General features: G+C 39.9%; 1 protein-coding gene across 5 annotated transcripts in view; it reads left to right on the top strand.

Annotated features, from left to right (window-relative positions):
* LOC107548189 (rho GTPase-activating protein 32-like) overlaps positions 1-13,070 on the top strand; it is a 122,707-nt gene extending 109,637 nt beyond the window's left edge. For all 5 annotated transcript variants that reach the window (XM_016228790.1, XM_016228789.1, XM_016228788.1 and 2 more), the window contains 11 exons: positions 1,930-2,032; positions 3,042-3,186; positions 3,742-3,824; positions 4,116-4,223; positions 5,672-5,817; positions 5,900-6,101; positions 6,221-6,366; positions 6,733-6,807; positions 6,901-7,671; positions 8,203-8,804; positions 10,425-13,070. In XM_016228790.1, coding sequence (XP_016084276.1) covers positions 1,930-2,032; positions 3,042-3,186; positions 3,742-3,824; positions 4,116-4,223; positions 5,672-5,817; positions 5,900-6,101; positions 6,221-6,366; positions 6,733-6,807; positions 6,901-7,671; positions 8,203-8,804; positions 10,425-12,644 — 4,601 coding nt within the window. In that variant the 3' untranslated portion in view covers positions 12,645-13,070. The remainder of the gene's footprint in view (positions 1-1,929; positions 2,033-3,041; positions 3,187-3,741; positions 3,825-4,115; positions 4,224-5,671; positions 5,818-5,899; positions 6,102-6,220; positions 6,367-6,732; positions 6,808-6,900; positions 7,672-8,202; positions 8,805-10,424) is intronic.
* Positions 13,071-13,107: the final 37 nt, after the last annotated feature.

Raw genomic sequence — 13,107 nt, 5'->3', positions numbered from 1 at the left:
TTGAAAGGTTCATATTTTGGTTTTGGGAGTCTGCAACAACAGGTTGACATGCATGTAAGATCAAAAAACACTTTCATTGTCTTATAATATGCATTTATTTTTTACCTTACTTGCTCAGCGACTTCCAGCCGATTCGCTCAATGATTCATTTTTCCAAACCCCTCCTTTGTGTGACGCTAATCTGTGGTGATTGGTCTGGTTTTATTGCATCATGCCTGTAATGCCTGATAAAGCAGCATTTGTGAGCGCAGTGCTGCTTTGTGTACAGTGTTATCGGGGAAACTGCAATTTTTACAGCTCCAAAAGTGGCACCTAGTGGCAAAGAATGAATTAGCATTTTCATTCAGACCAATGCTAAAAAACCAACAAGTGCGCGGGCAATATGCTAATGCTTCATGTTGACATCAACATGAAACAGCTTGGGATTAGTTTTAAAAACGACTCGTTTCAATGATTCAGAGTCAACTCTTTCTTTTGAGAGAGCTAAGTTTATACACGGTGCACTTTCAGATTTAAAACTTTGCAGGATGTTTTCATTCACTTAGAGCTGTGTTACACACTGCATGAAAGTTAATTTTCAAAAATCCATAATAGGGGCACTTTAAATTGAGATTTATACATCATATGAAAGCTGAATAAATAAGCTTTCCATTGATATACAACTACCGAGATACAACTATTTGAACATCTGGAATCTAAGGGTGCAAAAAAAAAATCTAAATATTGAGAAAATTGCATTTAAAGTTATGAAGCATTATAAAGTTCTTAGCAGTGCATATTACTAATCAAAAATTTACTTTTGATATATTTATGGAAGGAAATTTACAGAATATATTTTTTGATATTAAACGGGATCTTTACTTAATGATTTTTGGCATAAAAGAAAAATCTATTATTTTGATCCAAATAAAGTATTGTTTGCAATTGCTACAAATATACCCGTGCTACTTATGACTGGTCACAGATCACAGATATTAAAATAGCAAACTGTTATTTAAAATTTTAATAATGTATTACAATAGTACTATTTCTACTCTATTTGTTTATGAAATAATTGCAAACTTGGTAGGTTCAAAAACTTTAAAAAACCTTACTGGCCCCAAACAATTGAGTGGTTCTGTATTTGTTATATTGTTGTCTTTACAGCAAATTACTAGGTTTTACATAAACAACTGGAAAATATTCAGCTATAATTTACCTCAATGATAGTTGTAAATTTATAAACACTTTTGCAGGAAAAAAAGGATTGTGATTTGTTTGTCATTTTCAAACTATTCTGACCGATGCTTCCAAGAATGTTACGAATCATTCTCAGTTTTGACAATTTATCTATATTTCCCAGCTAAAAAGCTTTAGCTTGAAGACATAAAGAATGTATTACTGGCCTTATAGGGCAAGTAACAGCTCCTTTAACTGGCCTGAAACACACTCACAGTGGCCACAGGCCATCCTTATTGTGAAGCGCTGATTGAATGTTTTTTGAGATGGCTTAGAGACAAAACTTTCTTGTATTTTTGAGGATTTTGTGCTTCAGACAGCTATGTCAGGAATGTAGATGAACAGCTGCCTCTGAGAGACTTGGAATCACTCATCTGCCGGATAAAGTTTGTCAAGACTAGAGGCCATTTAGGGTTGTCTGTGACTATGATTCCTCTGGGTGAAACATCGCAAGGTCATGGTGGAAGTCTGGAGTTTGTCTAATGCAACTGAAGCAAATGTGAAGCTATAAACTCTGCCATACAGGAGAGCACGGACTTGTTATCTGACGATCAGGCTTGTCTCCGGCAGTTTTTGAAGTTATTTATAGCTTACAAAATCTGAAATTTACTGCACAAGGAATCTGGCATTCTATTCCATTGGCATTTTGACAAGTCTCACACTTTACGTGCCAAAAAGGATGCTCCAGTAACATTTTGTCTAAACCTCTAGTCCCCCAGGTACTCAAGAGCTGCACTGAGTTCATTGAGAAGCACGGAGTGGTTGATGGAATGTACCGTCTCTCTGGGATTGCCTCCAACATTCAGAAGCTGCGGTAGGACATAACACACTCCCCTAATTGCAAGTAGCAAAGATAGGGATTTATCATACCGCTTGAGAAACTCTGAATGCAGTGACTGAATATTAAGCTGCTGCTAATTACATTTCATAATGGGAATGTTTGTATTCTTGAATACAGGAGGAAATGAGTACACCAGAGTGATTAGATGGGGGTTTATTACTGGGTCCAGGACAAGTTGACTTGTTTGCTTGGCCGATTAACAAGTTTTCTCTCCCCCTTGAGTTCCTACATGTAGTTTTGTCAGTGGATAAATTTAAAACAATAAAGCTATAATAAATATTTTTAGCAATTTTATTTTTTGCTTGTGTAAATTGTTAAATATTACATTGTCGTTCCAGTCTGTGGTTCGTTCTGATTTCCTTTTTTTTCCTTTTCTTTAAGTTTGTGAAAGAAATTTCTAATACTCTTCAAGGCTGCATTCATTTGATCAAAACTACAGTAAAAACATTACTATTGCGAATTATTATCATTATTGCAATTTAAAATAATTGTTTTCCATTTTTCATGTTAAAATATAATTTATTGCTATTAAGGAAGATCTGAATTTTCAGCAGCAATTGATTGATTCATTGTCACTTGATCCTTAAGAAATCATTCTAATATGCTGATTTGGCACTCGATCAAACATTTCCTATTTTATTGTTGAAAACATGTTCTGCTTAATATTTTTGTGGAAGCTTTGACATTTTCTTCAGGATTCTTTGATGAATAGAAAGTTCAAAAGAATAGCATTTATTTGTAACATTATAAATGTATTTACTGTGACTTTGATCAGTTTAATGCATCCTTGCTAAATAAAAAAATTAACTTCTTCATCGGCACCGACCATTGGAAACCGATATTTGTTGTCAATTCCTTCAAATGTTGATATTCAAAGCTAATGTTATTTAATCAGAATTTACTTAAATTTAGGTTTAAGGCACACCAAATTGTCTACGATAGTGTATCAAGCCTAAAACACGTTCTTTCTCTCTCACTTTAGGCATGAATTTGACTCTGAACAGATCCCAGATCTGACAAAAGATGTTTACATTCAAGACATACACTGCGTGGGCTCCCTGTGCAAGCTTTACTTTCGGGAGCTTCCCAACCCACTTCTCACCTACCAGCTGTATGAAAAATTCTCGGTAAGCGTTTATCCCAGAACGACAGGCCTTTAAAGAGCCTTTTCTCAAACTCACACACTCTTTGTCATACAAATAGCTCCAGCTGAGAGCACCTATTATATTAGAACAAGCAGCCCATACTTATACTGATATCAAAACCTTTTTAGATCTTGGTGTGATAATATGTGTGGGTCTCTAATCTGAGACTGGCAAAACAGCGCAGTCATTGAAGGCTTGAGGCTATTCGTTCTATTGATTGCTTTTAATGAGTATACAAAATTAATTGCTTGTCTTTTAAGAGCCACAAGGAGTTCATCTGCATGCTAAACAAAGCAGTGACATTTACAGCATCTGGAGATAAGTCGCTGCAAATGAAAACGGCTAGAGTAAAGAGTGCATCAATGTTTTCAGGTTGCTATGGAAGCAGTGAAACTATAATGCCCAGGAAATGCGATTGACCATGTGCTTTTGTCCACTCAGCAGTATAGTGTGAACATGGGTTTTAGAGTGTTTTTGTTGGTTAGAGCTGCTCTAGATGCAGTGACCCTGATTTACACCCGCTCTTCTTCTTTTTAGGAGGCTGTGTCAGCAGCCACTGACGAGGAGAGGCTGATCAAAATACATGATGTTATTCAGCAGCTGCCGCCTCCGCATTATAGGTTTGTAAATGACCACAGTGCTCTCTGCTGGTTGCTAGAAGACTTGCAGTTCTCTTTTCAACAGCCATATTTTTCATACATAACAGCCTTTATATCAATCTACTGCATTAAGCATACTATTTATATTATTAATGAAGTAGGTTGTGACTGAGGAAAATAGAGGCTGTTATTACAACATTGTTCACTTAAATGAGTGTGATTCTGAATCTAAACCATTATGCTAATTTTACTTGGAGTCTGATTTTAATGCATCTGTAGTTTTAACATTCAATATTTATGCTTCTCTTGTAGGACTCTTGAATTTCTTATGAGGCATCTTTCACACTTAGCAACCTTCAGCTATGTAACAAACATGCATACGAAGAATTTGGCCATCGTTTGGGCCCCCAACTTATTGAGGTAAGATCTCTGCATGATGCAACTTTAATGTATGTGAAAACAGATAGGCTACTCATGGATACAATTTTACAGAGCTGGGTAGATTACAAATTGTAACAAAAACTGTAGATAGTAGCATAATCCATTACATTACACATTTTAGGTAATATAATAAGACTACTTTGATTACTTTTGACCTAACTCGTTTATCACATTGATTTTAATAGGATAATCTTGTACCATATCGATATAAAAATGCAAAGAAAAAGAAAATATATTCCATTTGTCAACATGAAGTGCATTAAACATTACTTTACATTATCAAGGTTTCCCAAACTGAGGTTCGTCAAGGGGGTTGTAAGTTTAGTAAAAAGCAAATAATTAAATAATAATGTAAAATCATTTTAAAATAACATCAATCAAAAGAAAAAATTTAAATGTTTTATTTGTTTACCTGCATGTCATGTGACCATTAACCAACGTTAAAGAAATGTGAACATGCAAATGTGATACCTAATTATTAAAATATTTATTTTAAAATCTTAGGGGTACTTTAATATATTACAAGAAAGAGTTTGGGAATTTTTGCATTACATGTAAATAAGAAATACTGTGAATTTGTTCGTTTTAAAGGGGTCCTATTATGCTAATTTACAAAGTCTTGATTTTGTTTTGGGGGTGTACTAGAACAGGCTCTCATACTAGGTTGTTCGAAAAACACATTATTTTTCATATATTTTACATTATTACAACACCTCTCTCCCCAGTCTGGCATGAACGGCTCGAATAGTTCCTGTATCAAATGAAGGCCCTTCTTCTGAAATACGAAATGTGCTGTGATTGGTTCGCTGGGCCAGTGTGTGTTGTGATTGACAGCACTGGTCGGGAAATGTCATGCCCCTTACCATAGCCGCCTGCGAGCTTCAGTGTAAATATTGCGTCAAAATCAAATAAATTTGAGCGCGATTTAAACCCGGATGATTGTAACCACTCTAAGTTCATCTGACTTGGGAAAGCTAGCATATCTCCGACATAGTGATAACACTCGTTGCCTTCTCTAGTGCAGCTCAACCAGGTCTCGTCCCATTTGTCGATCTTTGTGATATCACAAATCCCGGAAAATATGCGTTGTAGTCCAAACGAGTCATTTGTTGTAGTTTTTGAAAAGTGATTTCTGTTCAATAAAATATTTCCTTTTGAATTGGACTTTGAGCTTTGTAACTTTGCAGATCTTTTTTTTATGCTCAAACAGCAACATTACAGACTAACTAAAGTTGAAAAAGTGAAAAAGCATAATAGGACCCCTTTAATGTGTTTGAAAGACAAAAGCTTTCCAAAACAAACTACAACCATAGGTAGCTAACAAACAATGCTTTGGGAAACGCATCCCAGCTGTGCAATTTTATAACTATGAATATAAAAACCTAGTATTCATAACTAATCTTTGATTTTTATTCCCAAATAAAAAGGTCAAAGCAAATAGAATCAGCTTGCTTCAGCGGCACAGCAGCCTTCATGGAGGTGCGAATACAGTCGGTTGTGGTGGAGTTCATCCTCAACCATGTGGATGTTCTCTTCAGCCCTAAACTGAGCTCACTCATACGAGAGGGAACAGGTATGCAATATGGACAGATTTCAACAATATTTTTTATTTTTTGCACTTCTATATATTCATCACACATTTTTTGTCTTTGTAGGACACAACTCTTTGTCTCGGCCTAAATCTTTGCTGGTACCCTCTCCATCCACAAAGCTGCTAACACTAGAAGAGGCACAGGCACGTACCCAGGCCCAGATCAACTCACCCATCACTGCAGACAGCAAGTACATAGAGGTGGGAGAGGGTCCTGCAGCCTTACAGGGAAAATTCCACACGGTCATTGAATTCCCTACTGAGAGGTATAAAGTGAGCTTTAAAATGTTGTGGTTTTTTTTCATGCTGTCATAAAGAAACCAATTATGTGCCTGTTATTCTCAAAGTGATACATTTTGTACATTTTATTTATTTTTTCTCCTAGGAAAAGACAGCCAATAAAGTCTAAAAGGTCTCCAGTTGGCAGTTGGCGGTCTTTTTTCAACTTGGGCAAGTCTTCCTCAATGTCTAAAAGAAAACTACCCCGCAATCCCAGTGAACCAAATGAACTCAAGGCCATGGCATTGGCTGGTTAGTGTTGTGCCATTTTGTCGTCTTTAAATGTTAGATAGTCATTAACACAAAATAAACCCAGTGGTTAATCAGGCCTTGTATCATGTGGAAGTGGTTTATTTTGCAGTAATGACCAGCTGATTGTATATTACCCTGCTAATTGACTGAATAAATAAATAAATGGACATGAAATATTGATTTTAATTTAAATGATTTTATTATGTGAGAGCAGAGAGACTGCAGAGTATTTACGAGAGACAACAACAATATCTGACCACAGATCAATCAGACCACAGACCAATAAGGGTCAAGTATTCTAGAACTCTGTTTGGTTTTGTATAAGCGATTTATTATAACTTCTCTGTTCCCACCTTATTTGCTCAGGAGGAAGAGGAGACACCGGTACTCTTCGGTCTGCCAAAAGTGAGGAGTCTCTCACCTCTTTACATAACGTCGAAGGTAACAGACTCTTAAAGCTCTAAAAAAGCTCAGCCTCAACTTGTAAACCAGCCATTGTGAAATTTTGACTTTTCTGCTTTTCCTTTAACACAGGAGAGTCTAAGGTGTACAGGCCACGCAGACCTCGCTCCAGCAGCGATGCTCTCTCTGCTTCCTTCAATGGTGACCTGCTGGATAGCAGACAACACTGTAACTCATATGACAACCTGGGCCAAGGGGACAGTGATGGGGATGATGGACCAATCTGTGTGCCTGCTCTCATCTCCCCGCCACGTTCCACTGACGATGTGGACCTGAGCCCCCCTGACATTGGCATGGCCTCTTTAGACTTTGACCCCATGTCTTTCCAGTGTAGCCTTCCTCTGGCAGAGACTTCCATTTTCTCACTTGACACAGATGAAAGCAGTCTAAAGAGGAGCCCGGGCAGTGCCAGTGGCTCAGAGCCAGCCTTGCCAGTCAGAGCTAAAGTTACGAGTCATTCTATGTCTCCAGACCACAGTCCAGCCTTAAAGGATATAAATAAACTGCCCCCTGCATCTTTTTCAGAGAAAACTCCGGTTCAATCCCTTGAGAGCAGTGAGAAGTCTGCTGTTGTGACTCCTCTAAGTGTCTTTGAATCGGCTGCCTCCATGATAAGGAAAGCACCAGAGAGCACTGTGCTTCAGCCCTCTTCCCCTCCATCTCCACTCGACTCTCCTGCAAAATTGAGCTCTCTGTCAAGAACCACCGATCTGCCCCTGAGTGAAGCCATTCAACAAGAGCTTCTTTCTAAAGCTGCTACCTTTGAGAGTAAAGAGAGTAAAGCCATATCAAGCATTGAATGTTCACAGCCACCACAGGTCACCTGCTCTCAAGAGCAGCCAGGTAAGCTGAACTGAAATACAGGGATAAGGTAGCTTAAATCCATGTTTCTTGAGGAGTCATTGACATTTTTATCCTAAATTAGTTTAATTCTCCTCTTCTAGAATGAGAATGTTTTTAATTCCTGTATTAAAATAAAAAATTTTAAATGTCAGGGTGAAACCACAGTCCTGATATTTTATAAAAGATTTTTCAAAAATATTTTAAACAAACATGAATACAGAGAGTACATTAAGAACTTAGACAATAGATTTTTGAAAGGTTTTTTTATTTTATTTCATTGTAAACACCGTCATTAACACTGATGCCACTGTGATATGAACCTCCAAGGTATGCTGGGTTTCATAAGAGAATTAATTGATTTTTCAGGTTTAGTTCACCAGGCTTTTACCAGTAGCGCTTTGCACAAACACCCTCAATGTAGAGAAATCTGTCCACAGTCTGTAGAAATTTAACATTTCCCTATCTTACCTTCTCATGAATATTAGCCTGCTTTCTCCTTGTTTGAGTTCCCTCTGTTTTGTCCATCCATAGGAGCCGCAGCTCTGGACTCACCAAAGGGCAATGTCCCTGTCAGCTCTGTGTCCCTCATACCTCCCCCTCCCCCACCAAAGAACGCTGCCCGCATGCTTGCACTAGCTCTAGCTGAATCTGCCCAGCAGGCCACTATTCTCTCTCGGAGGCAATCCTCTGGACCCCCTACACCAGTGTCCCCCGTTAAGCCACAAGAGTTGCTGGAGACCATGGACTGGCCTCCTCCTCCTTTCTTGCCATCACAGCCATCCTTGGAGGAAGCTGCAGTCGAAGCATCAAAGAGATCTGCTCCTACATCTTCACCACCCTCCACCCCAACTGAAAAGTTAACTCGCTCCGCCAGTCTGCACCTCAACACAGCTGAGAGCGGGAAGCCATGCAGCATTTCTTGCAATAACCAGGATGTTCTCTCACCAGAGACCTCAAGCCAGAGTGCTATGCCTTTTAGTCAACCTATTCAAGTTCCCCAAGCACAAAAAAGCCCAGAAAGGCAGCAGCCAGCTGTGGGCCAGACACCTGTGAGCACAGACAAAACCACTACCACAATCACCACACCAGCTATCAGCAGCAAGGATACTGTCATTCAACAACCCAGCTCTGAGGTAAGCAGTGGCACATGCAGGGATGTCAGTAGCACTAGTTAAGTAGTGTTATAAATAGTGCTGTTAAACGATTAATCACGATTAATTGCATCCAAAATAAAAGTTTTTGTTGACATAATATGAGTGTGCACTGTGTATATTTATTATGTATACAGTATATAAATACAAACACATGCATGTGTATATTTAAGAAAAATGTTTATATATTATATATATTTATATAATATAATGATATAAATGTATATACATGTAAATATTTTAAATATATATACAGTATGTGTCTGTATTTATATATACATAATAAATAAACACAGTACACATACATATATCACGTAACGCATAAAACTTTTATTTTGAATGCGATTAATCGTTTGACAGCACTAGTTATAAATATTCATGAGCCAAACATTCACCATAGTAAATTCAAAATTAGAAAAGCATGTTAAGCATGAGTGCTACTAGTTGTTAGATCAAAAGCTGCCTGCCATTGTTTTTCTTTAATTTGTTAGTATTTATGTGAACCTTTAGAGTAGAGACCTGTGCGGGATGGATTTTTCAGTCCAGCTCCTGCCTGCTCCCACAAGATTCTGTGCCGCGCCCGCCTGCTCCCGCAGAAAAATATCTTATCTGTGTCCGCTCCCGCCCGTGACATTCATGTTTTGTCCCACTCCTGCCCGCAAAAGCCCGCATAAAAGTAATCTAGATTTTAATTTACATTAAATGGTTCTGTAACATCTCCTAAGATCCACAACATCCCAGCATACATGCTCCCGATAAAGTATTTGTTATTTAGGCTAAGCATCAACATTCACAAACCACTGTTATTTTAACAGAAAAGCAAGCATGAGCTGCTGCGTGCATGGTTTGACATGGCAGAATGCGAGCAGCGCTTCCTTTATCATCACTAAAAACTGAAATCTCCGTTCATTGCGATCTCATAAAGCTCTGTTATAATACAATGAACATATGCATAATGAATCTTTCACAATGTCTACACTTCGTGTGCTAAAATGAGACGATTTGTGAGCACGCAATTTCAGTACTGCGGTGAGTGGATTCTAACTTAATCACCTCTGGTTGGCCATTGTGTTCCAGAAATCAACAGCTCAGTCTGTGATTGGCTACATTGTGCAACCCTTTAAACACGCGTTATAAATAGAAACTCTGCCTAGCTTGCGCGTGTTAATCATGTTAATGTTATTAGTTGTTCTTTTTGATTTTGTGCAACACATAAATAACAATTTATATGTTTTAGACATTTTATGTTTAGATAATTTCTATTTTGCAAGAGTCCCGCAAATCATTTTATTCTCCCGCATCCCGCACACACACACACGAGTCTCTTCCCACCCGCACTCGCCCATCAAGAGTTGTCCCGTGCCGCACCCTATTGCGTTGAGTCCCACGGTACTCCCGCGGGAGTGCAGGTCTCTACTTTAGAGTGCATGTTTTTGCATGTTGTGTGATTATTTCACCTTTGTCATATTGCAACAAAATTAATATCAAAATTTAAAAATTATTAATCTGGTAATGATATCAATAACTAAAATTACAGCGCATGTAAATACAAAAAGGGAAATATAAGAAACCTAACAGTGTTTGTTTGGGCTTAATCCCTAGACCCATATGACTGAAATGGTTATGCCACCAAAACCCATAAAGACACCAGATCAGCCAGTCGCAATTCTCCAGCCTCAGCCACAAATACAGACTCAACCTCATGCAGCCATTCGGTCTCAACCTCAAGTTCAGCCTCATTCTCAGTCACAAGCACAGCCCCAGTTTCAGCCCAAATCGCAGCCCAATGCTAGAGTTGCACCAACCCCCGCAGCACCTCTTGATCCTGTGGAAAAACCATGGGAAGCCATAAAGTCTGTCCATCCAAAAGCAGATAGTGCTCCTCAACACTATACTCAGGGAGTGACGCCGCCAACGCCTCCAGTTCGTTCTATTGAAAGTAAACTAGCAATGACTGCTCTCTGCAACACTGAGGCTGCAAACCCCGCCAACTTTCATGCCATCTTAGAAACATCCATGAGAGGCTCAGTGGAGGAGACTCCCCCGCAATCTCATCCATCTCACCATAGAGCTTCCACTCATCAGTCAGGTTACATTTACCACTCAAAAGGGGATGCTGCCCTACTGGAGCCCACCACAGAGGCGTATTACCATCAGCGGGTATCCCCTTCAGGTCAGGCTTCGATGGCATACCATTACAGACCAGAGAGTGTTCCACCACACATTTCTTATGTGTCGAAATCAGAGCCACAAATTTCCTATAGAGGCCACGGTGATGGCCGATACAATACGATTGGACCTAGGTCCTACCACCAGTCCATCAAATCGCATGGCCCTCTGAGAAGTGAATACATTTCTCCAGGCTCACTGCACCACTCCCATGGCTACAGCCAAGTAGATGGACCTACCGTGTACCCAACAATCCGTAGGGTCCACTCCCTACATGTGGCTCCCACCGCTATCCGCTCAACGCCGGTCACCAGAACCGAGGTTCCACCAGATGATGAGTTATTTTACTACCAGCGCCCAGTCTACCACTGCAAGTCTCACCAACCAGCCTCTCAAGCCGACTACCACGTCACACAACTGCAGCCTTATTTCGAGAATGGAAGAGTTCAGTACCGTTACAGCCCCTACTCTGGCTCTCACGTTTTGGATGCCCCTTTCTACGATGTGGACCATTATGGTACGATCCGCTTACGGCACATCCATTCCTTCAGCGGTCGGGATAGTGCCCCTCTCCTTCGGTCTGGAGCCAAATCTGGAGGCTACCACTACCTTTCAAAGCATTTCATTCCTTTAAAGGAGCATAGCTTCGTAAGCAGAGACATGCCACCTTACGGTGGTTCAAAAGGGAGTGTTTACTTTGCATGGGATCCAGACGAAGCAGAGAGGCTTCGCATACACTCTATCCGCAGGGAAAGCCGAGCGAGACAAAAGGTGAAGGGTTCTGTTATGTCTCAGTATGACAACATAGGACCCTACATGCCAATGGATATAGACATGTTACACTTGCGCAGCAAATCAGATCCCGGCAAAACTGTATTGATGGCTGCCGAGAGCAAGGAGGCCAGATATAATATCGTTCCTGGATCTCAGCATGCTCCCAGGCACTTGATCTCCGATCCAGATGTCCTGATGTATATGGAAACAGAGAAGCACTGCCAAGGAAATGGGATGGGGGAAAAGACCACCAAACAAAGCAGCTCCAGGACCTACTCGTCCATCCATTCACATCAATCGCAACTTCCACCACGAAGCCTGCAGCACTTACCAGAGGGTGGCTATCATGACCCGAAGTTTGAACCTGGGGAAAAGCAACCGAGCAGTAAACATTGGCAGGAACACTCAGAGAGCAGGACTGCCCAACCTCGTTACGAAAGGTCAGATTTGGATCGCCACATATGCAGGGTTAAAGCCACGAGCAGTGCCAGTGAAGATGAACAAGCAGTTCCTGTGAGGCTAGCTCCTCCACCCAAGCCAGAGAGATCCCATAGTGTTAGAGAGCGACAGCATTACAACCAATCCAGTCTTCCCGCACATCTAGCAGACAATTCAGACCATAGTGGATCCTACTCTCATCAGTCACCGGGACAAAGTGCCATTACTTTACAGTCACACTATGACAACCTGGATGACTACCATCCGGTACCTCAGTCCCAAACCTCACTATCAAATCGGGGTGGTTCCAGCTCCTATCACAGCCCTGGTTTCTCAACTCCACATAGTAATCGGGCATACTCCACTGCCTTGGGACAGGGCGCCTTCGTACAGGCTGAGCTTTCAGTGCAGAGGCCAGAGACAGAGATTAATGCTGAGTAAACAGGCATTTAATGACAAATAAGATTATTGTAGGTGTCAATAACTCAGTTGATGTTTAGCAGCCTCTGCGGGACAGTGGACTGCCTTCTGACTGTTTACATTCAGTTTCCTTTTTTTTTTTTAATGTACAAAGAAATGTAAAAGACTTTTTACTGAACTGAATGTACCATAATTTCATCAGTTGTTTAAACATTGTGACATGGAAATATAACTTGTTATATGCTGTAGATATTCTGTGATATTGACAAATGGTACATGAATCATAACCAGATGAGTTGTGTAACGGAGAAGTACTACTGGATATGAGGGATTCTTTTTGTTCGGTTTTATTACTTTGAAAAGGTCTGGGACTGGGTATAAATGAAGTGTAAAGGTTTGCATTTTAGAAATGCATGTAATCTACATTTTACAGAACAGTTCTGTGTACCTTGAGATATATATATATATATGTATATATATATAT

The sequence above is a fragment of the Sinocyclocheilus grahami genome, unplaced genomic scaffold (genome assembly GCF_001515645.1).
Source record: "Sinocyclocheilus grahami isolate Dianchi unplaced genomic scaffold, SAMN03320097.WGS_v1.1 scaffold344.1, whole genome shotgun sequence".
In the NCBI taxonomy this organism is placed as follows: domain Eukaryota; kingdom Metazoa; phylum Chordata; class Actinopteri; order Cypriniformes; family Cyprinidae; genus Sinocyclocheilus; species Sinocyclocheilus grahami.
Note: the sequence above shows the minus strand (reverse complement) of the source record. Positions and strands in the feature narration are given on the sequence as shown.